Source organism: Curcuma longa, chromosome 1 (genome assembly GCF_044706935.1).
Source record: "Curcuma longa cultivar G26 ecotype Majalengka, Jawa Barat chromosome 1, ITB_CL_G26_1.1, whole genome shotgun sequence".
NCBI classification, from domain to species: Eukaryota; Viridiplantae; Streptophyta; class Magnoliopsida; order Zingiberales; family Zingiberaceae; genus Curcuma; species Curcuma longa.
In genome coordinates, this window is record NC_133861.1 from 14,204,992 (window position 1) to 14,231,076 (window position 26,085).

At 38.3% G+C, this 26,085-nt stretch overlaps 5 protein-coding genes across 9 annotated transcripts; 3 read left to right on the top strand and 2 right to left on the bottom strand.

Annotated features, from left to right (window-relative positions):
- Positions 1-132: 132 nt before the first annotated feature.
- LOC141839503 (uncharacterized) lies at positions 133-2,988 on the top strand. The gene is made up of 4 exons (XM_074727255.1): positions 133-403; positions 1,468-1,590; positions 2,408-2,527; positions 2,619-2,988. Exons 1-4 carry the CDS (start codon positions 367-369, stop codon positions 2,681-2,683), a joined length of 345 nt encoding a protein of 114 aa, XP_074583356.1. The 5' UTR covers positions 133-366; the 3' UTR covers positions 2,684-2,988.
- A 1,040-nt stretch (positions 2,989-4,028) lies between these two features.
- On the top strand, positions 4,029-11,742 carry LOC141827782 (putative sugar phosphate/phosphate translocator At1g06470). Of its 3 annotated transcripts, none has more exons than XM_074715109.1 (12): positions 4,029-4,768; positions 4,881-5,053; positions 6,274-6,359; positions 6,477-6,526; positions 6,627-6,694; positions 7,486-7,586; positions 7,689-7,701; positions 7,848-8,032; positions 8,495-8,581; positions 9,439-9,533; positions 9,972-10,107; positions 11,149-11,742. In XM_074715109.1, the coding sequence occupies exons 1-11, from the start codon at positions 4,239-4,241 to the stop codon at positions 10,084-10,086; spliced, it is 1,503 nt and encodes a 500-aa protein (XP_074571210.1). In that variant the 5' UTR covers positions 4,029-4,238; the 3' UTR covers positions 10,087-10,107; positions 11,149-11,742. The 3 variants fall into 3 exon arrangements, with proteins under 3 accessions (XP_074571210.1, XP_074571224.1, XP_074571216.1); XM_074715123.1 differs by lacking the exon at positions 11,149-11,742 and adding an exon at positions 10,424-10,680; XM_074715115.1 differs by lacking the exon at positions 11,149-11,742 and adding an exon at positions 10,235-10,409.
- A 1,668-nt stretch (positions 11,743-13,410) lies between these two features.
- On the bottom strand, positions 13,411-14,828 carry LOC141835720 (putative WRKY transcription factor 65). Of its 2 annotated transcripts, XM_074723103.1 has the most exons (4): positions 14,468-14,828; positions 14,389-14,434; positions 14,167-14,304; positions 13,411-14,078 (listed from the first exon to the last, which is right to left on the bottom strand). In XM_074723103.1, exons 1-4 carry the CDS (start codon positions 14,532-14,534, stop codon positions 13,496-13,498), a joined length of 834 nt encoding a protein of 277 aa, XP_074579204.1. In that variant the 5' UTR covers positions 14,535-14,828; the 3' UTR covers positions 13,411-13,495. The 2 variants fall into 2 exon arrangements, with proteins under 2 accessions (XP_074579204.1, XP_074579197.1); XM_074723096.1 differs by having other exon boundaries at positions 14,389-14,826.
- Positions 14,829-18,090: 3,262 nt separating this feature from the next.
- LOC141840617 (heat stress transcription factor C-1b-like) lies at positions 18,091-19,258 on the bottom strand. Of its 2 annotated transcripts, XM_074728667.1 has the most exons (3): positions 19,201-19,258; positions 18,934-19,118; positions 18,091-18,845 (listed from the first exon to the last, which is right to left on the bottom strand). In XM_074728667.1, the coding sequence occupies exons 2-3, from the start codon at positions 19,087-19,089 to the stop codon at positions 18,186-18,188; spliced, it is 816 nt and encodes a 271-aa protein (XP_074584768.1). In that variant the 5' UTR covers positions 19,090-19,118; positions 19,201-19,258; the 3' UTR covers positions 18,091-18,185. The 2 variants fall into 2 exon arrangements, with proteins under 2 accessions (XP_074584768.1, XP_074584760.1); XM_074728659.1 differs by having other exon boundaries at positions 18,934-19,257.
- A 1,049-nt stretch (positions 19,259-20,307) lies between these two features.
- Positions 20,308-25,887, top strand: LOC141844658 (neutral ceramidase-like). The gene is given in 9 exon segments (XM_074732665.1): positions 20,308-20,395; positions 21,189-21,574; positions 22,583-22,791; positions 22,966-23,608; positions 23,701-23,971; positions 24,053-24,178; positions 24,602-24,665; positions 24,852-25,021; positions 25,240-25,887. Coding segments are annotated over 8 exon segments (2,385 nt in total). The 5' UTR covers positions 20,308-20,395; positions 21,189-21,236; the 3' UTR covers positions 25,804-25,887.
- The last annotated feature ends 198 nt before the right edge of the window (positions 25,888-26,085 follow it).

The window sequence follows — 26,085 nt, forward strand, 5'->3', positions numbered from 1 at the left end:
TTTAATTGATATTTTAATTTTGATGACCGCTTGAAGAAGTTCACTGTAGCCTGCACTGCCGGCTCGGGTAGAACTAAACAATTAAAGATAAATCCTATTGCTGTCTCGGTGATATGCATCAGGCTAAGAAGGCACACAATATTTGACCTCGGCTCAAATCCGACGCATCCCCAACTCCCCCTTCGGGCCTCCAGTGCTGCGACGCCCTTTCCTTTTCATTCCTTCTCGAGATCCTCGGCGGACAACGAGGCGCCCACCATCCCATCTCCCTTCCCTTACCCCTTCTGCAATTCTAGAAAAGGTTTTCGGTGGTCCGATCCCCTCCCGTCCTCAATACTGATCCATTAGGTCACGCTGCGTGCTACCATGGGCTGCGCTGGATCCGCTGCTGCTAAAGTAGAAGGTGAATTCGGATCCGTTCACTCGTCGTCTTCCGATTATCTGTGTAATAATCTGGTTCAGATTGTTTTCCCCCCTTCGTACGATAGAGTGACGATAATTTCTCAGGTTTCTAGTCTTGGCTGTTAGATTCTTTATTTTGGCTTCGAAAAGGTTGAGTCTTGAAATGGGCTTGTTTCGCGTTGATTTATGAAATAGAAGCTTACTAAATCAGTGTTTCTTTTTCTGGTCCTATGATGAGCAATTTTTACTATAGTTTCTGGTTCTCTGCTGCATCTAATTGTTTTTTTTTCTTATCTTGAGTACTATCAATGGTCTAGTTGCCTGGTCTAATCAATTAAACATCGTTAGTAATGCGCATGAAATAAGATAAGCACGAAGTAAAAGGTTAATATTGATTAGCAAATTCTTGGCATCGAACAATATCCTTCCTTACCCCTATTGATTTACCTCGCTCAAAGTTGGATGTGGACATGTGACGTGATTGAATTATCAAACAATTTCCCTTTTCTCTTTTCCCTGGTAGCCCGTGCTTCACTCTTCCAGATGGTGGTTGAGTTGTCCCTTTTGTTTGATATATTTTTTTTTACGTTCATGAATTTTCTTTTCATTAATGATTTCAAGTTAGGCCGCCTATTTCTAGTGCTGGTGGGGGTCTTGCTTACATGTTATTTAGGTGGAAACCAGTGGCGAAGCCAGGATGTTTCTTCAGATAAGGCATCAAGCTTATTATGGTTAGATTTATCATTTTTATTAGAAAATTTATAAACTAAATAGAACTTACATTTATGAAAACTGTCAAACTGAAGTTTAACTAAAACTGATCAGCTTCAAAATCAATCAATACATTGTCTCTGTTGTTCCAATTTGCTCAGTTGCCACAACAACTTTCATCAAATATTCTGTGGGCAATACTGCCTTTGCAAAATGTTCGAGATATTATATTATTTATGTTAACATCTTGGTGACTTTGTTCTGACAGTTATTGCTTTTATAGAATCCTCCTGAAACTTATTTGAACATCCATTTAATTACATTTATGTATAAGCTGATTGATTTTTGTTGCAGAGAATACTAAGAAAATACATAAACCAAAACCCTGGAAACATCCTCAGCCAATTACTCCCACACAGCTTAAGCAAATGCGCGATGAATTTTGGGACACAGCCCCTCATTATGGTGGCCAAAAAGGTGAGAGCGTCCTCTAAAATGCTGCAATTGTTGCTTTTGTTAATTCAACAATAAATTCTCTGGCATATATCCATCTATTCAATCAGCAGACACTTGACTAGATGAGTATAGTTTGACAACGTTCATTTGGAATTAATCTCTGCAGGTTTGCACCTCCTTTCCCTTCTAAAATGAAATCAATTATCAAACGGATCCATTTTTTCATGTCAGAACATGCCTTATTTGATGGAAAAGACTCATAGCATATATAGTACAATCAAAGACCAGGTCTAGTTAACAAGAAAATCTTCATTCATCTATGCAGAGCCTTTGTTGACTAAATTCGAGATCAAAGTATGACTTTAGATCACAAACATTTTGGTATAATAGCTCATGATCATGAGGAAAGATCTTGAAATCTGAAATTTTGATGGTAAGGAGTAAAAATGTGATCATGTTGTAGATGCTGTCTTTCTGTGTGTTGAAGTGCATATAGTCTTTGAAGATTATTTAATAACTTCATTAAGTCGTTCTGTGCATCTCCACAGCCACTGGAGACCGATCATTGGCTGTGTTTTAATAACTCAGTTTTGTGTCATCCATGTGCGACTATTATGTTTTTGTTTCACTAAGTTATGTCTCAATCTATATTTTATAGTTCATGTAAGAAGCTAATAGGTTATTAGATATAATGGATTTAGCCTCATCAGTACTTCTAGGTTTATAGTTTTACCATGAATTGCTAATTTTTAATGAAAAGCAATACAATATTTTCATCTTCAAACTTCACAGGTAAAAAGTAAAAGAAAACCAATTCAGTTTGTTGTTTATGTAACAGAGATATGGGATGCGCTGAAAGCTGCAGCAGAAGCTGATTTAAATCTTGCTAAAGTTATAGTGGACAGTGCAGGAATCATCAATTCAAATGCTGACTTGACAATTTGTTATGATGAAAGAGGTTAAGGCGATATTATGTCATCTTATTCTTTGACACTATTAATTATATATGTGATATCTCATATCAGAAATTTTTTATTAATGTTTTACAGGTGCTAAGTACGAATTACCAAAATATGTCTTGAGTGATCCTACTAATTTAATTCGGGAGAACTAACAAGCGATTGAAGCACTCAAACTCAAAGTGAAACATCACTGTAAATCTTGTAAATGGTTTATCTTTCTGAATTTGTCAAAGTCCAATTTTATCTTGTGTAACTGGATTCAAGAGTTTACTCGTCAAGTTCATCAAAGTTGCTAAGGTCCCCCTTGTTTGTCGTCAACAGTTAAAAGTTCACGTGGTCTGATTACCAAAGTGTTATCTAGTTGTTACATTGTCTTAAGAACTTGTATTTACATTTGGAGTGAAATGTTAATGCTCTCTAATCTGGCAAGCACGCATGTCCCTTGCTATTTTGGATATTTGAATATTGCATTTGAACATAAAGAATATGGGAGATTCTGGACTTTTGTTATCATGTTGATACTAGCAGTTAAATGATGTGATCATCTTCTCTTGAATTCCTGGTAACTATGAACAGAAGCTGCTGTTTGCTCTGTTTTCGGCATGAAAGATGAAAGACTGATCCGCAGTGGAAGCGCTGCTGACCACCGTCTTCTTCTCGCATAACACGTGCCTGCACACGAGGCATTTCACCCACGGCACCACTGGCAATGGAGCTTCCAGCTTTCTTATTTCAAGAGAAGATCATTACAGATTATCATGACTTGTATATAAAGAGTTTCCTTTACTTTTTCTTGAAGCATATTAATCATTATTTTATTCAGTTTAGAGTTGAATTGAGTTTTAAATATTAAACTTTTACATGTGAAGATAGATTACATACATGACTTCAAAAATTTCATTTGCGGTGAGTCACAAACTTTTTTATTACCACAGGTTAAGAGAGTGAATAGAATTAGAGCTCTCTTACAAAAGTGTGCCTAGTTTCTACTTTTGACTGTTAAATAAGTACTAATTTACATGTTAATTCTTTTTGGTTTGACTACGTTAGTGGATGCTCGTAACGCAGTCTCTCGTGTTTATAGTAACTTCAAGGAATGAAGGAAATTATTGAATACTAATCTTATTTTTAAAAGGAGTTCATGGATTTTTTTTATAAAGATGTTTCGGATATTTCGGGAGATAGTTAATATCAAATATAATTTTCTAATAAACAGGATAAGAAAATAAGAAAGCGTCTCAACTGCGTGCGAACAAAACGGGAGAGAGAGCCCAATCCATCGTTTCGATCGATCTTTCAGCGAATACCTCGAGGCGCAGAGATTTGGCCCCACATTAAATCGCGTAAAATCCAATAGAAGTCTCCGTTATCACCACGTGCGACCGAAGCCAGGTTGCTTATTTAATTAATTAATTTCCTGCGACGGACGTTTCACCAAACTCGGTCACTTTACGAACCTTCGCAGGGCCTCGCGCCCTCGCCCCAACTCCCCTAATTTCAATCTCTCGATTCGGCGCCGCCCATCCTCTGAAACCGCAGTCATCGACGCCGACACGCCTCCTCCTCGATCTCTGTACAATCCAAAGATCCATCCACAGTCGAAAAAGAATTAAGGATTCTGTTGTTTTCCGAGTCTGCTTGTCGAAGCGTTTTTTTAGATTGATTTGGCGCCTCGCGAGATCTGAGTGGGAATCGCAAGTCTTGCTTATGATGGAGCAGAGCAATCGACAAGGAGATGACGAGATGGTTGAAGCATCAGCAGCTGCTGCTCCCGCGGAAGACAAAGTCGAGAAGGTTGGTAAAGAAGAGGAGAAGGACCTCAAGCCATCGCTACGCAGGGAACCCTCTTTCTCGCGGTGGTGCGACGAGAACGGGATCTTGCGGCCAAGCGCCGCGGAAGATGATGGATCCCCTAGGGCCAGCTCAGCGGTTAAAGAGTCCGAAGAATTCGAACTGCCGTTGCTCCATCAGGGCAGGCCTCATGAAGTGGGATCGCAGGACGAGGGCCAGCGGAGAACCCACGAATTTCGGCAGAGGAGCATGCTTTCGGGATTTGTGAATAAGGACGCGGATAAATACGTGCCTTTGGATATAGAGAACGGTGTGCACGCCAGCGATTCTACCGCAAAGCTCGAGTCTTTGGAGCAATCCAGGAAGAGCCCAATTTCTGTTGCAGTGTTGCTGAAGACTCTGTTTTATATACTGGTTTGGTACACATTCAGTACTTGCTTGACAGTGTAAGTGGCTAGATTTCTGTCGATGTCAACTCTGATTCCTGTCGATACTAGATTTTTTTAATGTATTTTCTCAATTTTTTATTTTCTGAAATCGCCTTATTTACTGGTTTAGGTACAATAAGACATTGCTAGGTGATGATATGGGGAAATTTCCAGCTCCACTGTTGATGAATACGATTCATTTTTCTTTGCAAGCCATTTTATCAAATGCCATTGTGTATATCCAGTCTCGAATATCTAAAAGCAGCAGGAATATCATGTCATGGAAGGATTACTTTTTCAGAGGTAAAATTGCATGTTAAGATTGAAGTGTTTATGGATTTTCTGAAGAGAATATTGGTGAATTGATCAAGTTCTTGATCAAGCATGCTATTTTTTTCACGGCTTGTATACAATGGAATGACTCTGCTCAATAATTCCGGTATAAAAGATAGTGATTGTAATATGCTTGATTAACTTATGGGAGAGTTTATTTGATGCACTTACAGGTTCCAATGAGATTAACACTTCATGTTCTGAACCAAATAAAGAAAGTTATTGTATTACTCTTCTGTATAAGCAAAGATTTTTTCCCCCATTTACTAATGCCATTTTCTTAGATCATTATCAGCAAGATGCCATGTTTATCCTAACCCTTTAAGGTCAGCTATATGAATTTTGTCTAACCATTGAGCTCTTTGCCAGACAATATCCTAGCTATGTTCGAATTGATTAAATTATTCTTTATTTGGCTTTTTTTTTTTCTCCTTGTCTCCATTATACCTTTTTCTTTAATAGATTCAATTTTTTTGTGATAGATATTTACATTTAACTATTTTGACTATTGATTCTATTGGTCGTCGTTGGATGTGTCTATACCTTTTCAACTTATTTTCTCTCACTCTATCATCTATTGAAATTACACTTACTTGATCTCATATATTAGTATTTCATATTTTATCCTTTTTAAAAACTCCACATGCCCATCTTAGAGCATTCTCTTCTCTGCTACCTTGATTTTTTTCTATATTAATGGTATTTTCTTAGATATATTCTGGAATAATTTTTTTTTCATATTTTCTAGTATTTGTGTTTCACGTTTTCTTTGTTGTATGGAACCCTATGCAGGGGAGATGATGCTGAGTCAAACTTGGCTTAAATTTGTTTTCCTAGTTTGGAATGAGGCTGAATTAATAATATTTCTTTAGTTTTTTTTTCAAGTGACATTTTGTAACTTAATATTCTAGGCCTTTAAGTAAAATTGTGAATACTTCTTTGTGTGAGTAGCTTTTTTCCTTATTCATCTATTGCTGCTTTGTCACCCTAGTCCATTTTTACTTCTCTATTCCTCTGATCTCTTATTTCTTCTCTTATGTACATTACTTACAAGAAGCCATGCTTACTCAATACTCATACGTCATCTCTTAGTGGAGATCTAGCGCTTATTTTGTTCTTCTTGTTTTTGTACATCCTTCCCTTTGCTGTACTTGATAAATGCTAATGCTTTCTGGGGATTGTTTTTGCAGTTGTCCCAACTGCTATTGGAACCGCGACGGATGTGAATTTAAGCAATGAGTCTCTTGTATTTATAACTGTGACATTTGCAACAATGGTATGCCCTGACTACTGGCTCATGAAATTTTTTCTCCAGCTATTTTACATTTTGTTAGTTACAGTGCACTTAGAGTTGCAGTCTACTTGAATTACAAATTTTGTACCCTCTTTGCAGTGCAAATCAGCCGCTCCTATATTTCTCCTTATGTTTGCCTTTGCCTTCAGGTAAATATTTAAATTGGTTTCTTTTTTTAATGGTGTTGCTGCTGGTTATGTACCTGATATTATTTGAGTTATACTTAAAGCCTTTTCTATGCATTTGAAGGTTGGAGAAACCTAATTTAAAGCTTGTAGGCATTATGCTTATTATTTCTATTGGCGTTTTATTAACAGGTAATTATCTTCATTAGTAGTGTTCAGCCTCACACTGTCTAAATTTTTATAGCATGATAAATCATTTTTTTCAGTACTAATAATGCAAGGGTAAGAGGGTGCAAATGTTTTATTTGAATCTTATGTTCACCTCTCAGTGAAAATATTTTAATCCTTAGGAGTTTGAAATTTCTGCATAATATGTCCTGTTGCTGAATATTCAGTCCCCCGTTCGTCTGAAATACCTTTTGGGATACATATGTATCCTATTCTACCTTTTGCATGTCATTTGTTTCGTTGTTTGATCTTGATGGTTCTTTCGAATATTTGTTCTATGGCATGTGTAGTGGAATCGTGCAAGAAGCTTGTTTTACCTTAACACATAAGGACTGTTACATTAGCTCTATTTTGTCTGTATTTGTTTCAGTTATTAATCAAATAAACAGGTGTGAAGCTAAATCCTTGTTCCACTATGATATTAGAGTAATAAATGTCACTTTCCAAAATAGTTGAGAACTCAGAAAGCATGTGTTTAACTCTTTTAGTTTAACTCTTTTAGCTTCTACCTTGTGGCGGTTATTTGTCTCTGATAGCCATCTAAGATATCTTCTTTTGGAGATTCCTGTTTGTTTCTGTGCTTTTTTGAAGCCTTCTAGTTCTTCTGCAACTTTTAATCTAAAATTCTCAAACATATCAGCTGAAATTTGATGTTGCTTTGGTGCATCTTTCAAGTTTAAATAGTTGGCTATATTGTTAAATCTAAAATTTTTGTACTTACATCTTTTCAAATTCACTTTGCCTCGCTGTTTCAGTTACAAAAGAGACAAAGTTTGAGTTCTGGGGCTTCATTTTTGTTATGTTATCTGCTGTTATGGCTGGTTTTCGCTGGTGCATGACTCAGATTCTCTTGCAGGTTGGTCACTAAAGATGCATTTTCATTTTATCTTCTTAATCTTAATCATCATTAGCTAACTTTTACGTCGTATGCACATTGGCATCAAACCCATCAATGAAGAAAGAGGAATACGGTAAGCAATGAACTTTCTCTATTGATTTCCACGTTACCTATGCCACATTTAGCCACAGTGGGAAGAAAAAGCAATCTTTCCTCCATCATCTAAGCCTCCTAGCATACTACATGAGATATGTAATTCATTTAGCTCATATTATGCAGGTTTGAAGAATCCAATCACTTTGATGAGTCATGTGACACCAGTAATGGCAATCATAACTGCTGTCCTTTCACTAGTTTTGGATCCCTGGGATAAGTTTAAGGAAAGCAATTACTTTGATAACACAAAGCACATCATGCGAAGCTGCCTACTTATGCTTTTTGGAGGAGCATTGGCATTTTGTATGGTAAGACTTCCTATTATGTATGTTGCAAATTTAGGGGCTAAATCTACAGTTGCCAAAATTAGACATGACCTGACCCAATCAGAAATACAATTAAGAGGCAAAACATGATAGTGATATGACAAGATCCAATTATATAAATGGCTTGACACCAATTGACTCGCTTAGAATTATGTTCATATTAAAAAAGTGTTTGTTACTAATTTAAATGACTTAATTCTTTAGAGATTAATTATTCTTATATTTATAAAGTAACTTTTGAAACATATTATTATTTTTATGTTATTTCATATAATTTTTTGTCGACCCAAATAACATGATTAATAGGACACAATTGCCGCCCCTAGCTAAATAGATGCATTTTGATGAGTATTGACCAATTAGTAGTTTCTGCTCTGAACAACTTGCTTCTTAAATAGCCATTCATCAATCTACACACTCTAAAGCAAACCTGTCTTACCGCAGGTTTTGACAGAATATATTCTTGTTTCAGCAACTAGTGCAGTGACAGTCACTGTAGCTGGCATTGTGAAGGAAGCTGTTACTATTTTGGTAAGAAATATTTTTGTCTGGATGACTTTTAATATGCATGCAAATCTAGTGTCTCTGGTAAATGTGGAAGTCATCCTACTTCTCATTGATATATGGACATGCAAAGCATTCTAGCTTCAATTAGGATGTCACATGCACACACAGTTTCATTATCCACGTTACATTCAGTGAAATTAACCATATATTTAATTAATAAATTTCTTGCTTAGAAATGGCAAAGCATCTGACTATTTTCATATTTTAGGGCAACCTTATATTCCTATATTGAGTCTGCTGATTCTTCAGGCTGCTTGTTTTGTTACAAGGTTTTATTATTATTGTTTCTCAAACATTCTGCAAGATTTTTGGAAATACCTTAATCTTAAATTGTCTAATCTTGAAATGCTCAATTTTAGTCATTTAACATGTGCATCTTATTTTTGTATGATAAGCAACCAAGCAACCATCTATTTATTATTACATATATATTTATATATGACAGTGAGATAAACAAAAGCTAAATGCAGTATTTGGGAGAAAATTGATAGCTTTCATAAATTTACTCTTACTGAGCACCACTGTACTTCAATTGCACTTCACATCCAATTTTCTTCTCTCAGTATCTACTGAATTCTTTCTTGGTTGGCATTTTGTAGTTTGTAATTTACCTTAAGCTTCCAGATTGCTTGAGTTACTAAGGAATGTTACATAATTAAACTCTCACTATCCTTAGCCAAGTTTTCATAAATATTTAAGTTATATGAAGATTTATTCTTTTCCATAGCATGCCAATGTAAATATTGTTGAAATCTTAAGTGTTTTGACTATTAATGAGTTATATTGTATTTTTAATTCATGCACTTCGTCAAATGCATCAGGTTGCAGTATTTTACTTCCAAGATCAGTTTACCTGGTTAAAGGGAATTGGACTTCTAACTATTATGGTTGGAGTCAGTTTGTTTAATTGCTTCAAGTAAGTTCCTCTGTTCTTTTGTGCATCATTTGCTGTACAATTTTGTCATCAGGTGGTTAGCACCTTCGTAAGCGATACTTGATTGTTTTGCTGTCAAAGTCATAAAAGGATTTGGGCATTCTCTTCTAAAACTCTAGGTTTGTGATGATGTCCAAGGATTGAGTAAATTGAGATTTTTTTTTTGTGTGATATAGCAAAATGCCTTAATAACTTGTTTTGAACATCTGAACTTTTTATGTTTGAATATATTTGTCATTTGATTATGCAATGTCAAAGCCAATGGCTTTGACATCCTTTATTTTCATTTCCTTCTAGGCGTTAATTGAAGAAGAGAGATACAAACAATGTGCTGACTTTTAGTGGAACACCTTAAGTTATCGCAATTAATTGTAGTCTCTTAATCACTGCTTTGTCTTTTTGTTGCCATCTGATGCTCAGATACTACAAACTGAAAAAAGAGGGAACAAATACATCAACAGACAGAGATGCAAAGTATGTTATTCTTGATGACACTGAGGTTCACGACGATGAACTTGAGTTTCCATCAGTGTAGACAACAAGTTGAATTGAGTTGGTAAGTGTTTAATTTGATCAATTTGACATTTTTGTGCTCTCAATATATCAATTTCATTATAGAATATCTACACTCAATCACTTCTATCTATTTATATGTTCCTAATTAATTTTACTCTGGCACACAGTGCGAATGTCAAATAACCCAAGGAGAAAATCCTGGTTTTCAAACACTGCCATCCCATTTCACGTTATTACACATTGGCAGACAAACCCATATTGGCCTTTCTAGCTATAATTTGGCTGTTGACAAGCATTGCAGCATCAACTAACAGGACTTTATTAGGCTAATTCTTTGGTATCCATCTTTTCCTCAGTTCAGGATCTTCCAAGTGTTCATGGGTACTCTGACTGCATAGATCTTTTCCTGATGAGATACGATTGTGTTTGTATCATAAACAGAACAATCTTGACCAACTGTTCTCCATGGTATTGATTTCTCCCAACTGGTAAAGCGCTCATAGGTTGGAGGATAATGTAGGACAAACATAAATTATCACATAAGTTGTGTAAGTTATCTGGAAGTTCAGTGGTTCTGAGTGATTTACTCGGAAACATGTAATGCTCATTTTGCACTTAGTCCACAAGTTGCATGGAACTGATAACTTGGAGTTGATATTTTGGAGGTTGCCAAACAAAGAAACTTATCCCAAACTAATCTTCTGTAAAAGAATATAATCGTCCTCCGTTTTTTTTTGGTGCTGAAATGATGTCTAGGATTGATCGAGCAAAAATTCATCTGCGCACAGCATTTTTTTAGCACAAACCTTTCAATTTCTTCCACCAACTTTTGACAATTGAAACACTTGATATGGTGTTCAAAATAGACTAGCATTTTCAAACCTCTCCATCCCCCGATCAAAATTATTTATATAAAATATTCTCTCTTTTGAAGTGGGATATTTCTTCATAAATGGAAGTTGTAGGCAATACAATGGTTGTAGAAAAAAATAATTAGTAGATGAAACATGAAGTTGTTATATACGCTTTTTTTTTGTTCCTGTTTGGAACACCATTTGAAGTTTTTTAAATATTTTTTCAGGTGCATGGTGCATCCACAAACATCATTTGAGTGTGTGATGCAACTTGGCATGCTTCCTTGATTGCATTGATTGACTAAATTCGCAAATGCAAGATTGTGCCCCGCGTATCTGAAGTGTAAGTACCACCTCTTCAGAAACACGCTACTGCTCTGCAATGTCAAACTAAAGGATTAGGTAATTGAGTAGCAACTATTCTTCCATGGATTGCGGCCCTAATTTAAAAGAAAGAAATTGCTCGACGATATACAAACTACTGTTTGTGAAACATAGCAACAATCTCTATAGTATCCTTAGCCTCTTCCATTTTAATTTTCATTGGCTTCCATTTTTCTCCTGTCATTTGTATATTTTTTATTTGTCGACTTCACTGGATGTTTATTTTAAGCCAATGATCAGTGATCTTTGCTAACCATCAATTCCATCAAAATATGTAAAGGATCAACATTTTTAACAGGAGCATTGTCAAGCAGCAGAATTATTTGGATGCAAATTTCATATTATTCTCATTTATATAATCGGAAATAATATATAACTATTCTTCTAGGAAATGATAGGCATAGCAACAAAGCTGAACCTTGTTTGTTTTTGGTGATTGTATTGATGATAATATAATTTTGTACTAATGACTATCTGTGCATTTGTGTTTGGATTCGACAACTGTTTATGTTCTAATGCTACATTATTTTTTGTTTATGTTTCTCTTGTTTCAAAGTTATTGTTGAAATTTTTGATTACTTATCTAAGGTTATATTAGTCGTCAAAAAGACATTACAGATATCATTCCATTCTTGTCTTATTTAAAGTTATATAGTTGATTAATTTAATATTAAATTAATTTAATTGTAAAAATATATAAGATTGAATCAAAGATAGTAAATGTTAAATTAGATTATATATTAAAATTTTCAAATAAATAAATTGAATTGAATTATATTAGATTATATTTTATTTTGATAATTAAAATTATATATAATAATTTGAATCAAATTCACATCAATCATAATAATGATTTTGCGTGAGTACTAGACTTATTTTTGAATGGGCAATTGTGGTCATTAAAGTGTCATGTCAAATACAATTTCATTTCTTATTTTTTTTTTCTAATTCATTTATTGAGTAAATTTAAAACACAGTTTAAATGTCCATGTCCGATTAAGATTACAATTTAACCATCATCAAATTGGATCGATTATGATATCCAAATTTTAATTTTAAGCAGTTAAAATGTTTACACCCGGAATTGACAGACGAATAGAGTGATAGATTAGGTACATTATGGAAATTTCATATTTTGAGTCCATTGGTAGCCATATAATTGCATTGCTAGTAAACTCCCAATCAAACTTAAATTAATTAACTAAAAAAAATCCAATTAAGACGATGCATAAGTGGCACCACGTCACACGCTATGATAATGTAAAGGGGCCCACAAGCCTTAACTCCAGATGGTGACGTGGAGCATCAACTTGGCTCGGCCCCGTGCTGATGTGTAAGGTTGGGCCCCTGTCTACCTCTTGAATTATCCCTTTCGACGTGGTTGCAGATAGGAAGAGTTGAGTTAGACAGGGATGTTTACCTAATCTCACTCACGCCATTTTATTATCTCCTCCTCCTCTTCTTCTTCTTCTTCTTCCATCATCAGAATGCTTCATCTCTTCTATCTTTTTGCCCTTTAAACAACCTCCATATTTTTATAAATAAAATAAAATTGTGATCCATACAAATATTTCAAGCTGCACCATCTAGATTCCTCTCTCTCATATATGACGTCATGTTTACGTGAGACCAGGCCCTTCTGACATGGACGGTTCCGATCTCCAAATTGGATGGGCTCGAGTATTTATGCATGGATTCCATGTGCATCTCATCGACGACAATCATTGATGCAAAGTGGAAGCTGATCTGAAACTCACGAGTGCAGGAAAGGGAGGGCAAATTATGAGCGTGGAACATGGAAATGCATTGATTGATTGATGGCTTTGAAATGGTCCCATTCGATTCGAGCATCGAAAGCGACGACGATGGTGGAAAGAATCGCCACTAATGAACCGCGACGGCGGAGTCCGGCCGACGAAGGCAGGCGGCGGCTTTGTCGATGCTTGCCCACGAAAGAATCTCCGAAACCGACTCCAATAATTCATCTTTTTTAAGCAGAAAAGAGCAATTTTCTTTCGAGATTTTAAATTTTAAAAGGGGGAAATATTTGTCTGATGGATAAATATCAGTTATTCGAGTCTTATTTTTCTCTTTTTTTAAAAAAAAAAAAAAGGGAAGAAATATCGGTGCCAGTTTTTGTACGTCAACTACTGCTCGAACCAATCGACGGACGGAGTTGATGCGGAGGGGTCATCCCGTGGTCCCCACCCAGGACGCGGACGCCAGCTCCCGGCGGAGCACCACCGAGTACTCCGGCAGCTCCCCCAGCCCCGCGAACAGTGAGTCCTCCTCCCCGGCGCCGGAGGATTCGTCGCGCTCCTCCGGCAGCGTCGCCGCGGCGGCACTGCCGATGGCGGCCTCGGCCTCGGCGAAGAAAACCGAGCCGTAGAGGAGCTCGCTGGATCCGGCGGCGGAGGGGGAAGTGGAGGCCGTGGAACAACCGTCGACGGGGAACCACTGCTGGTGGGAAAGCAGCGATGATTCCTCGGAGATCAAATCGGAGAACTTGGTATCCTCCTCCCCCTCGATCGACTCCGGAAGGCTAGGTTCGCTTTGTGGCAGGAGTGGCGCTGGCGGCGCCTGCTCCTCCAAGGGCGACAGCGGCGGTGGCGGAGCGGCGTACTTGTGGTGTGCCTGGTGATTCTTGGGGAGCGGCCACGAGTGGTTGTGGTCGAAGGAGTAAGTCACCACGATCACAGCCGGGTCTAGCCGGCTCCGCTCCACTTGCTTCCTCGCCGGGCACCCCTTGGAACTGCTGCACCGGTAGTAACCCCTGCGCCACCGTCGATCAAATAAAAAAGCCCAAATTTTGAGTTCGTTTCCTGAATTAATCGTCACCTCAACGGCGTAATCTAACTCACCTGGGATACGGCGATCCCTTGATAGGCTTCTGCCCGTACTTCCTCCAAGCCCACGAATCCGGTGGCGGAGCCCCCTCGCCGCCTCTCTTCGTCTCGCTTATCGGCACCGTCATCACCCGCTTCTCCACCGCCCGCCGGCTGTATGCTCAGTTCACTCAGTCCAATTATTGAAATCAACATAGAATTGAATACACACGGACAGAGTACTACAACTCGACTCACCTTCTCTTAAGAGACGGAGCCAAAGCCTGCGCCGGCGGCAGCGACTCGTCGCCGGATCCAGCGCCCAACGTTGGTCTGGCGTCGCCCCCGACCTCCTCGGGCTCGCACGTGTCCAGCTCGTCGTCCTTGTTGCTGCTGCCGTTCATTAATACCCAAAAAGCTAAAGCTCAATTTCTCCACAACTAATTATAAAACTGATCTCTCACACTCGCATCGCCTCAGAAAGACCCCCCAAAACTGAGTTTTTAGCCAGAAATTAAAGATCAGGAAATGGAAAACCACCAAGATTAAATCGAAGAAATGAAAGGAAGAGTGGTTGGAAATGGGGACAGTAGGGGAGCAGTTCTAATACTGATCGACGTTGGCATTTTAAAAAGCCTAAACTGGGTGTCGTTTGTGGGAGACGTTGTCTAGGAGTTGCTCTCCATCACTGCACTCCGAGAGACGAATAACTCCACCTAAACTATTGAAAGATGAGACAGCGACCGCCCTTGCACCACCAACGCCAATAACATTAAAACCCTTACTGCACCGCACATCATCAGTCGAATACTATTATATTATTATTGCTCAAAATGAGGTGAGATCCGGCACAGCATCTACTTAACTAGCTAGCTTGCTAGCTAGATCGCTCTCAATAGATTTTGATTTACAAAGAGAGGCTATGCGATTTGCTATGTTTTTTGCACGAATGAATGAATGAATGAATGAATGTGTGGTGGGTTGGGGGAGGGGTCCACTGAATCTAAGATTTGCATCCAACTGTAATCGAAGGGAAAACGATTTAAGACTTTAAGCTGCTGCGTTTACTTTTCCCACTCATCTAGAAAGAAAAAAAAAAGATCTTTACTTTTCTGCAGCATTTTTCAATATTGCAGCGTGATGCTTCTGTTTACCCATTCAATCGAACGATTTGACTGCTGCAATCTTTTAGACGCGATAATGTCAAACCAATATAATATGACATATAATACAAGTGCAAGATAAAATAAACTAGGCGCTCTATTCACGGAATGAAACCGCCCTCGGGCCGCCTACGAACCTGCACAGAATTTTCATCGGCCAACTAATCAAACTCGCACGTAAATGGACAAATAAATAAATATATATATTTCTTAGTTATCCTTTTGTTTTAAAAAATAGTTGTCCTTGATGATTTCGGTTGACTTGAGGCAACTGGGATTTGTATATTCTTTATACTTGATTTGGTCAAACATACATTTTTACAAGCCAACGCAACTAGATTAGATTCCTCGTGCATGCCTTTGAGAAACCGAAACCTACGTTCACTTTACACAAACTTGTCTCGCAAGTATCTATCTAATTAATATAATATAATTTTGATTAATCATGTTGCAAGGCTGGAAGAACGTGAGCATAGATACAAGAAAAAAGAGGCAGGAGGTGATGTTGGCTAGAAAAGACCTTTAAAATTATCGCCTCTTAGTTGTCTTCCATTCCATCACTAGTAGTAGTTTTTATATATACGGTGAATTGAATGGAATAAATAACTATATCCGTTTGGCTTTCGTGCATGATTATTTGTATTACTTGTTAAAAGTAGTAATTCAGATTTATAAATATTTGCAATAATAAATATTATTTTGACCAGTTACAGTTCAGTCCATAATAAATAAATTATAAAAGTTCACCGATTGTAGCTCAGATCTCGATTTAGAGCTCGTGTCATCATATGGAATTACATATATTTTAAATTTTGGCCAATTGATGATTTTAAACTAATTGGTTTAAGTAGCCCGGACCACAGAGGCCCAACCTCCCATCAAAGTTGCAATTATATTTATATATATAGCATGAGATTTAGCTCAAAGAGGATGAAGTCTTGGTAAAATTTGTAGAGCTTGAGCTCCTTCGGATAGACTGCTTTTTACACTAGCTACTCTTCTCAGTTGAAACTTAAAAACTGTGAAAAAGGCTCTAAGGATGTTAAAGAACTCGACTTTGCTGTGGGAAGCGTTGAGCAGAGGGAAAGGGAAGAAGAAGAACAAAAAAAAGGCAATAAATATATACATTAATTCATCAAACAAATAGATAAATGAGACAGTTAAAGAGCATACAAGGCGCTTTAGACTTGACTGGCAGTACACGTACCTGAAGCTTTTAGAAGGTCCTACAACAGGTATTAATTATTAGATATCTCTTCACGATTACTTTTCTACAATGAGAATGGCAACGATAGTGAGAGAATTCGGGGTGTAGTAGTGGGCCTTTTGTGGGCCGGAAAACATATTGAATAATGGTTGCTTGTTTGTACTTAACTGGCCCATTTACTATCCCACGTTACGAGATTTCGTTAGCAGCAATATGTTGCGTCTCTTCATGGACTTGTAATTGCAGCCTGACCTGTCGTTGTAGATAGAAGGTTATGTTTGGTTATATCCATATAACAAATTTACATCAAGAGATTCTGAGTTGTTAGGTAATTATACTTCAAGTAGATAGTATGAGCCTTTTCATGATTTTTACTTATCACCTTTTTGCTTATTGACTTTATCAGATACTGATGAGTGATGACAAGTATATTTACAAAGTGTGACAAGCAGAAAAAGGAGAAGAGTGCATGCATGGTGACCTGAAGAAAACGTCGAAGACTTTCAAAAGCTGATACGTACGTGAGTATTTTCAAGAATTAAGCTAGCTCCACTTTGGATAATGACTAGTAGGGATGAGATATAATTGCATATGGCTCAATTATATAATTGAGGGACTAGCTAGTGGCTTAACAACTAGGATAAGGTCCGGGCCGGGGCAGCACTACAGAATGTAGTTCAGGACCACTGCCATAGAATGAAAAGAAAATTTTAAAGGCACTGATCGAGATATTTATCTATTCTGCCCGCAGACTTATCCTGTGGTCCTCAGACTTATCTATATATCTCATAATCTCAAGGTTATGGCATTATCTATGGTCCTTGCTTTTTGCAAATGTTATTCGTACGTCGAGACCACATTGCCACGAGATCTGCGATCAGGAAAAGAAATATATATATATCTAGTTAGATAATTCTTAGGATCAATTTTTGATCTGTTTCTTGATGAAAAACAATGGATTCGTTTTGCGTCGTCGCTTTCCCATTTCCTGCTGCTCCCTGTCCACAGTGGACCGCCATGCTTCACTTCACGGTAAAGATATATATAATATAATACATGCTAAAAAAATCCTCGCAGTTAATTTTTCAACAATTATTATCAAACGTGATGGCCCACACATTTATTATCGTGTAGGCTGCTGTGCCCCACATTGAGCCTTCCACTCTCGTGGACCCTGCACGAACACTGTTCACCCTATGCTTTACCTCATGGGCCCTGCTTTCTTGTCTTTCTCAACGAAAGGCCAGTCACGAGATTCCCTGCAGCATCCTTATCACGTACTCTAGCGGAGGAACAGACTTCGGCGGTGGCACTCATATCCCTCGACGCCAAGAAGAACCATCGCCATTGCCATTCACATCCTTATCCTGCTGCTTCCTCCGTTTGATAGCTACTAGTAGCGGTAACACTTTTAGCTGAATATATAGCCAAGCTACCCATCACGCGTCGAATATTGTAAATCGTAAATCTTACTTTGTTTATCCTTTCTGACCTTTTTTCGTTGAAAGATTTTCATATCTTTGATAGATAAGGATAAAATTGTCTAGGTTTATTTTTAATTAAATTCTAGTGCCGAATGAGATGGGTAACTTTATGAAAAGAACACATATATATCTTCGTGACGCACAACAAGAAGATATGATTTGGCCAATGGTACTTTGTCTTCGCCCCTTAATTAATTAACACTAGAAGAATACGTGGCCCAGTAAAGAGAATGGGAAATCGGCTGCTGCTGTCTTTGAACTCGACATGGAGACTCCAAACTCGTGTGGATCGACGAGGCTCGCCACCGGAACAGGATTCCAGCTATTATGGACTGCAGCGCTCGGGTGTAGTTGGGTGAGCAATGGCTCACCGAGTGTTTGTTGAAAGGCTTCTGACACTATAACAGGGAGCTCCTGCGTCGGATGAGGAGGAGGAGGCAGCGACGGCATGATGCCGGCGATACGCCTCTTCTTGGCGGTGGCCGAGTACTGCTGCTTCTTGGAGTGGATGAACCTGGAAAAGAGCTGAGGCTCCTCGGCTATCTTGAGGAGGAAGGAGAGCATCTGGCGCGGCTTCCTCTCGGTCGCCTGCAATCGTTTGCTCATCCTTTGGAGCTCGGCGTCGAGCACCATCTGCTCCTGCCGTAGCAGGTGGAGCTCTTGCAGCAGCACCACCTCCTCCGCTTCCCCTTCCATGCCTGCAGGCGCCGCAGTGTCCTTACAGTCATCGCTGCTGCTAGTAACATCGGAAAATTGACTCTTCTTAGTTCGTCGCGCGATGCGAGGGAGGAGATGAATCTGCCCTCTGAGGAACGACCGATGAGCAAATTCCCATTTTTCCGGATCCACTTTCCTGAATCCCTGATGAAAGATCAGATCATAATCAATTAAAATGGAAATTAAATAATTAATTGAACAGAAATCAGCTGAAATAGTGCTGAGTACGCACGTAAGTATTGAGCTGGCGGACGAAACTGGAGAAGTTGTTGTGCTTGAAGTACAAGGGCAGAAGAAACTGAGAGAAGTCGCTGGGATTGGGCACCAGGAAGCTGTTATTCCCTTCACCCCACCGGATCAGCGAGTCCATCTTCGGGTCGCTTACCATCTGATACGTCTTCGCCACGAACGGAGCCACTTGCAAATTGTGATCCATTTCTCTCTACTTAGCTTATTCAAATATATACAAAGGCGTGCAGGGGAGAAGAACAAGAAACACCTGAGACGGATCTATCAATGAATTAACGGACTAATGGAAAGCCAAGCCAGTTACTTCTCTGCTCCCAGGCAATGCATCTACCAATTATGTGTCAATTTATAGCCTTTAATCGAATCATATACCGTTTATCTAATTGGAGAATCTGGACGCGTGTCGACTTTGTGATCCTCCTCACAGAATTCACTGTGCATGCGCTGAATCGACGTATCAAGTGGTTCGAACGTCATACTCATGGCATGGGTCATGGGTGTCCTGGGGATCTAACCTGAACAGTGAGCTAGATTTGGTAAATGAAACAATAGATCTTTTGCTATTATTGGCATGTTTAGTGTTTAGTTTGAAAAGGTCAGCGTCGTCAAATCTACCAACGGCCTGTGGTTAACTAACCCGATCTAAATCTTTGGTCTGTGTGCGATGACGCACGATGACTAATTAGCAGTTTGATCCTCAGACCTCAGATTTAACCACAATATAATATTGGAGTGCGATGGAGCTTCAACGAAGGACAGCTACTTCAAATTATGATTTAAATAATGAGCCATATCTCCTGGCATCATCCATGCCCAATTAAGTCCCAACAGAACAACATTTAATACTGACATTTTATGCAGGGCATTTATTTGCCGTATTTAGTTGGATATGCCAACTGTGCTGTAGTAATAATTACTAATTTACATGGAGAGAATAATTTTCAGTGGAAATGTTCAAAATTTTCACCATGATAAGCAAATAGAATTAAGGTTCGCAATATTAAACACAATTTGCATTATTATGTGGATGCTTTATATTTGTTAAATTAATCGCATAACAAGACAATTATTCGTCGATCCATCCATAACCATATCGTATAATTTATGGTTCCCTACGCACTTAAAATGATACTGATTTAATTTAATTTAACTGAACCGAACCAACCGGTTCGGATCGATCCGATCTAATCGCTAATGAAGCAGCAGCCTTTCTTTCCTACTTTAGCGAGTCGAGTCTCCCAGATAGATAGTGCCGAATGAACGACGCGAACTATGCGACCTCGTCTTGTGTCAGGCGTCGGTTCCTCCGACGAACAAGGAGGGAGTCAAAGGTTGACTACGTTGCTGTCTTGGATCGCTACCCCGAGTGAGTACAAAAGGGGGAGTCGAAGAGCTGCAAGAGCGTTTCCACCCTTCGCATTCAATTCGCTTCACCGCCTTCACTGGTGAGTTACGTAGCTTCAATTCGTAGAGGGATCTTGGAATCCTTTGTGCGTGTGTCAGTTTTGTGCACTGGACAGTTTGCATCTGATCAATGATCTTCGGATTGACTTGTGTCTTTGTTAAGTTCCAATTTGATTGTCATTTTGATGAAAAGTTGATAATTTTTAGCTCTTTTATGTCTTTTAGGGTGCATTTTGTTTTATTTTCTTTTGATTACTCTCGTTGATTCTTTAGTCGCTGTTCGAAGACAAGTAATTTATTCTATTGCTACAAGAATTAAATCACTTAGATTGAAAATTGCAGGGACTAAAGGGTGCCTAGAAAAACTAGTTAATGCGATAAAAAAATCATGTAGTTGATTTAAACATTGCTATTGACAAACTTTCTAGAGTTCGGAGAAATAATCTCCAAATAATAGACACAGTTTTGATGATATCCTTTTCAGTTACCCTCCTTTATGGAATATTATTACTGGGTGGAATCGGATTTTGCAATATTTTTATTCAGTATCTTGTGATTTATATTGCTTGTGTAAATGATTCTCGGTTGAGCTATCAGTGCAATCTAAATGGGAGATCAAGTGTTATATGAAGTGCTATCATTAAAACACTTTCATAACTTCAAGATGTCACCTAATGTATGAAATCAAATTCAGTCAATACGCAGAAACATATCTTTACATCATGCACTCTGTCCGATGTCCTCTTTAGAAAAGTTTGTGTGTTTTGCTTCTGCATTATCATGTGTCGTGTTATCCATTCTACATCTTATTGTTCATTTGCTTTCCTTGTTTAGGATCAACACAACCTGACTTTCCGTACATGTATGTGATTGTGAGTGCTAATGGAGTTTTGCTCTTCTCCACTACATCATTGTCCTACGAAAAAAGGGTGGTTTTTCGTCTTGCTATTGGTTACTGTCCTGAACATCAAAGGAATCGTATCAGACTCTACATACTTAATCGGAGTTGGGAGTTATGACATAACAGGACCTGCAGCAGATGTTAACATGATGGGATATGCTAATGCTGAACAAATTGCCTCTGGCATCCATTTTAGGCTCAAGGCGCGGGCATTTATCGTCGCAGAGTCAAAAGGGAATCGGGTGGTTTTTGTAAATCTTGATGCATGCATGGCATCACAACTTGTGACGATTAAGCTTCTTGAGAGGTTGAAATCGAGGTACTTTGAGCTGAACCTTTTGAAAAATAGCTATGTGAAGTTCTGGTCTCATCTACCATAAGGTTTATCTAGATTATACAAAATATTATAATTTTTTTTCACTAATTTGCACCAATCATATGTTTTCTTCGTCCTGTTAAAGATGCTGACTAGTTAAACAACTAATGATTGTTCAAAGACTCAGGAAGCAATGCATTAGTCTAGGATTGCTAATCACTACTACATAAATTTCATGGTTATGATGACAAAATAGCAATAATATTATAAAAGAGTAAAATTCTTCAAGTAGGTGGAAGGCTTAAAGCATACACTTATTGGGCATCCGCAGGAATAATACTGATTGACATATCTTGAAGGTGAGAATATAGTTTTTGGTAGTTCATACTTCCTAGTTCTAAAACACATTTCTTTACATGATTGCAGCATAAATATCAGAATTTAATTAGATTTAGAGTGTTTAACACTCACATTTGCTTCTTGCTTTATGGAGATCTGGAAGTTGCTCTTTCAAAATCAAATGTTTTGAGATTCCAAGTTGGGGATGGTTGAATCGGGGTGAGCCCATTGCATCCCAAAATCACTAGTTTCAAGATGTTCTTTCATCTAGAAGTTGCTCTTTCATCTATATGCATAATGGACTATCACACTTTGTATGAGAATGGAGCATTCTAGCTTCAAGATGCTCGCTCATGCTCATCATAACTCACAAACCGAACTTTAATACCATTTTGAATCAGGACAGAGCTCATTCCATCCAAAAATAACTTGTTGCTTAAGAGGGGGACGCACTTCTAATATGTATGCAAAATGGTCCACTACACTTGTCTATGTTGACTAACAGCCATGGAGCATCTTAGTTTCTTTAACTTAGAGATTCATAATTTGCACTAGTATTATATATTATATATAATTGTGTAATGATGCCTATGCTGCATCTTTTCAGTGCACTCAAGTTTTTTACTTCCATAGTTCGCCATCTTAGAAGCATTTATGATTCCTTTCTGTCAGGTATGGAGATCTGTATAATGAGAAAAATGTAGCCATCAGTGGTATTCACACGCATGGCGGACCTGGTGGTTACCTCCAATATGTTGTGTACATTATAACTTCTCTTGGATTTGTAAAGCAATCATTTGATGTGATCGTTGATGGCATTGAGAGAAGCATCATAGACGCCCATGAAAATCTCCAACCTGGAGATATCTTTGTCAACAAAGGTATTGTCTGTAATATTATAAGGTTTGGGTGTTTGTGATCAATAGCAGCTTTAGAAACTGTCCATTGGGCTGTAGGTTTGTTTACGTACCTTAAAATATGTTGGATTAGAGAAATCATAGTTTACAGGAAATCTTTAATTAACATTGAAAATCATATAAATTTTGTTGTTTCAGGAGAATTGTTGAATGCTAATATAAATCGCAGTCCTAGTGCCTACCTAAATAATCCTAGCGAGGAACGAAGCCTATATAAATACGACGTCGACAAAGAAATGACCTCTCTGAAGTTTGTACAAGATAAATGGGGGGCTGTTGGGAGTTTTAACTGGTTTGCAACTCATGGAACTTCGATGAGTCGAACAAACTCCTTGATAAGCGGAGATAACAAAGGTGCTGCTGCACGTTTCATGGAGGACTGGGCACAACTGAAGGGCTATCCGAAAGGGAACAATGCGATAAGTCCTGGTAGAGCTAGAACTAGACCAAATGGTATGCTTCAATAATAGTCCAATACAAATATAGACACAAACTTAAATACATCCTTTTTATTCTCTGTAGTTCATGAACTAAGGCGATTGGCTTCATCCTTCGTAGCCTCTGGTGGAAGAAATCTGGCAAGCTCTGAAGATATTTCACAACAAGTTCGAAATAACCTGGGTGGCAAACCAAAATTTGTATCTGCCTTTTGTCAGTCAAATTGTGGAGATGTAAGCCCAAATGTTCTAGGGGCATTCTGCATTGACACTGGACTCCCTTGTGATTTCAATCATAGTACCTGCAACGGGAAGAATGAACTTTGCTATTCACGAGGCCCAGGGTATTCACAATGTCTCTTACAGTTTCGAAAGCTTAAAAATATCTGACAGACATTATCAATTCTGAATACTTTGGATCTGGTTCGCCTGTCAGGTACCCAGATGAATTTGAAAGCACGAGGATCATTGGTGAAAGACAGTTCACAAAGGCCATTGAGCTTTTCAATACAGGCTCTGAGCTGGTAAAAGGAAAAGTTGACTATCGTCAAACCCACTTAGACTTCTCAAAACTTGAGATCACCATTCATTCAAGTGACGGTGGTCAAGAAATTGTTCGAACATGTCCAGCAGCTTTGGGATTTGCTTTTGGTGCTGGAACAACTGATGGTCCTGGAATGTTTGATTTCAAGCAAGGAGATGTCAAGGTTGGTTAATAGGAATTGATCATTACTATTTTAAAAATGGCTTGCTGACATTGATCATCATTAATTTCACTTATCTTTCAGGGTAATCCTTTTTGGAATTTTGTTAGGAACGTGTTGAAAGAACCCAGTAAAGAACAAGTTGCTTGCCATAAGCCAAAACCAATACTGCTTGACACTGGTGAAATGGATATACCGTACAAATGGGCAGTGAGTTTATTCTGTATCTTAGAGGATTTTTATGTACTGTATGCTGGAAATGTGCCATTGAAAATTCTTATCTGATGACTAGCAAAATCTATTTTATCTATATTGTGCGAATGTTTCATTTCTGTTGACCTGGATTGCATCCATACGGACTAAATCAATGGGTTGCTATATCTGTCTTGAAAGACAGTTTATGATAAATTTTTGATTCAAGAGTAGTCATATGGATCATGGACAATGCAAATAATGCCACACTTTCTTGTGACTGACTGATTTACCACATCCTTATCATCTGAGAACTGACCATTGAGTTCATCGTGATCTTGCAGTGACCTTTATACTTTATGTTATAAAAGATTTGTTTCTTTCTTCAACAAAGATTGTTCCTTCAATATTGGTTGTGTCTGATATGTTTTTCTCTTCTAGCCTGCCATACTCCCTATCCAGATACTCCGAATAGGTCAGGTGGTCATCCTGTGTGTCCCTGGAGGTAAATGTGCTACTTTGTTGTCACATTAAAAATAAATCAATCTTTTATCTTACCAGCATCTGGTTTGATTTCATGTGGACTGATGCTTTCATATTTAATCTTCTTATTGGATGAATGAAAATTTCTTGTCCTGTAATTGTTCTTTAGCATATTTGCTTTTGGCAATTTCATAATTTACTCTCTCAGAGTTCACTACAATGGCTGGGAGACGTCTCCGAGATGCTGTGCGTGAAGTACTTACCAGTAATGGCAATGGTGAATTTGACAGTAATGTTCATATTGTTATTGCTGGGCTGTCGAACACATACTCACAGTACGTGGCCACTTTTGAGGAGTACCAGATCCAAAGATATGAGGTGAATTTTGTCGAGTTCCTAGGATGTTTGCTAATCTAATTCCATTTGAACATTGCATCCCCTCCTTGTCATCTTGCTCTGCCGTTTTTACTATCCAAAACTTTCTTCTTAGACCATATTTTATATTTTTATCGTTTTCATTGTTCATAATGATCAGAACTAAATTCATAGCTAGGTTATGTTTGGTTTTCATTAACGTTTCTTAATTTTTTTCTTAGGGAGCATCGACTTTGTACGGCCCCCACACGCTCAGCGCTTACATTCAAGAGTTCAAAAAACTTGCTTCTGCACTTGTGACTGGCAAAGCCGTCGAATCAAAATTAGAGCCTCCAGACCTCTCAGACGAGCAAATCAGCCTTCTCCCTCCTGTCATTCTCGACACGACTCCATTGGGTGTTAACTTCGGCGATATAAGCACAGACGTTCCTGAAAACTCCACGTTCCAGCCCGGAGATACAGTGACAGCCACCTTCTGGTCTGCTTGTCCCAGGAACGACCTCTTAACGAAGGCCACATTTTCCCTCGTAGAACTTTTAGTCTCCTCTGGCAGCGGTGTTTGGTCTCCAGTATATGATGATGATGATTTCAGCTTGCGCTTCAAGTGGTCAAGGCCTTCAATATTCAGTTCTGAAAGCTACGCTACGCTCGAGTGGAGAATCCCCGAACAAGCTGTTGCAGGAGTCTATAGATTTAGACATTTTGGCGCGTCAAAAAGTTTGTTGGGGGAGATCAGCCATTTCACTGGCACCTCTCGAGCGTTTGTTGTGGTTGTTAGTAAGTGAGCTTTCTTTCACTCGATTTCCAGGCTTGATCATAGCTATCATGTCAGTAATCAATATGAATAAGTTGAAATCACTTTCAGCAATTTGAGGAGGTATAGTTGTGTGGGTATGCATGCAAATGAATGATACCTCTGCTCTGTAGTCATGGTTATTATATTCAAACTAAATATATAGCTTTTAGTCCTCTTTATTCGTCACTCGATATTGATTTACAAGAGTTCATATATTGATAAAGCTTATTAATAATATGCTTCTTCAATGAGAGTTTAACTAATTAAGCTT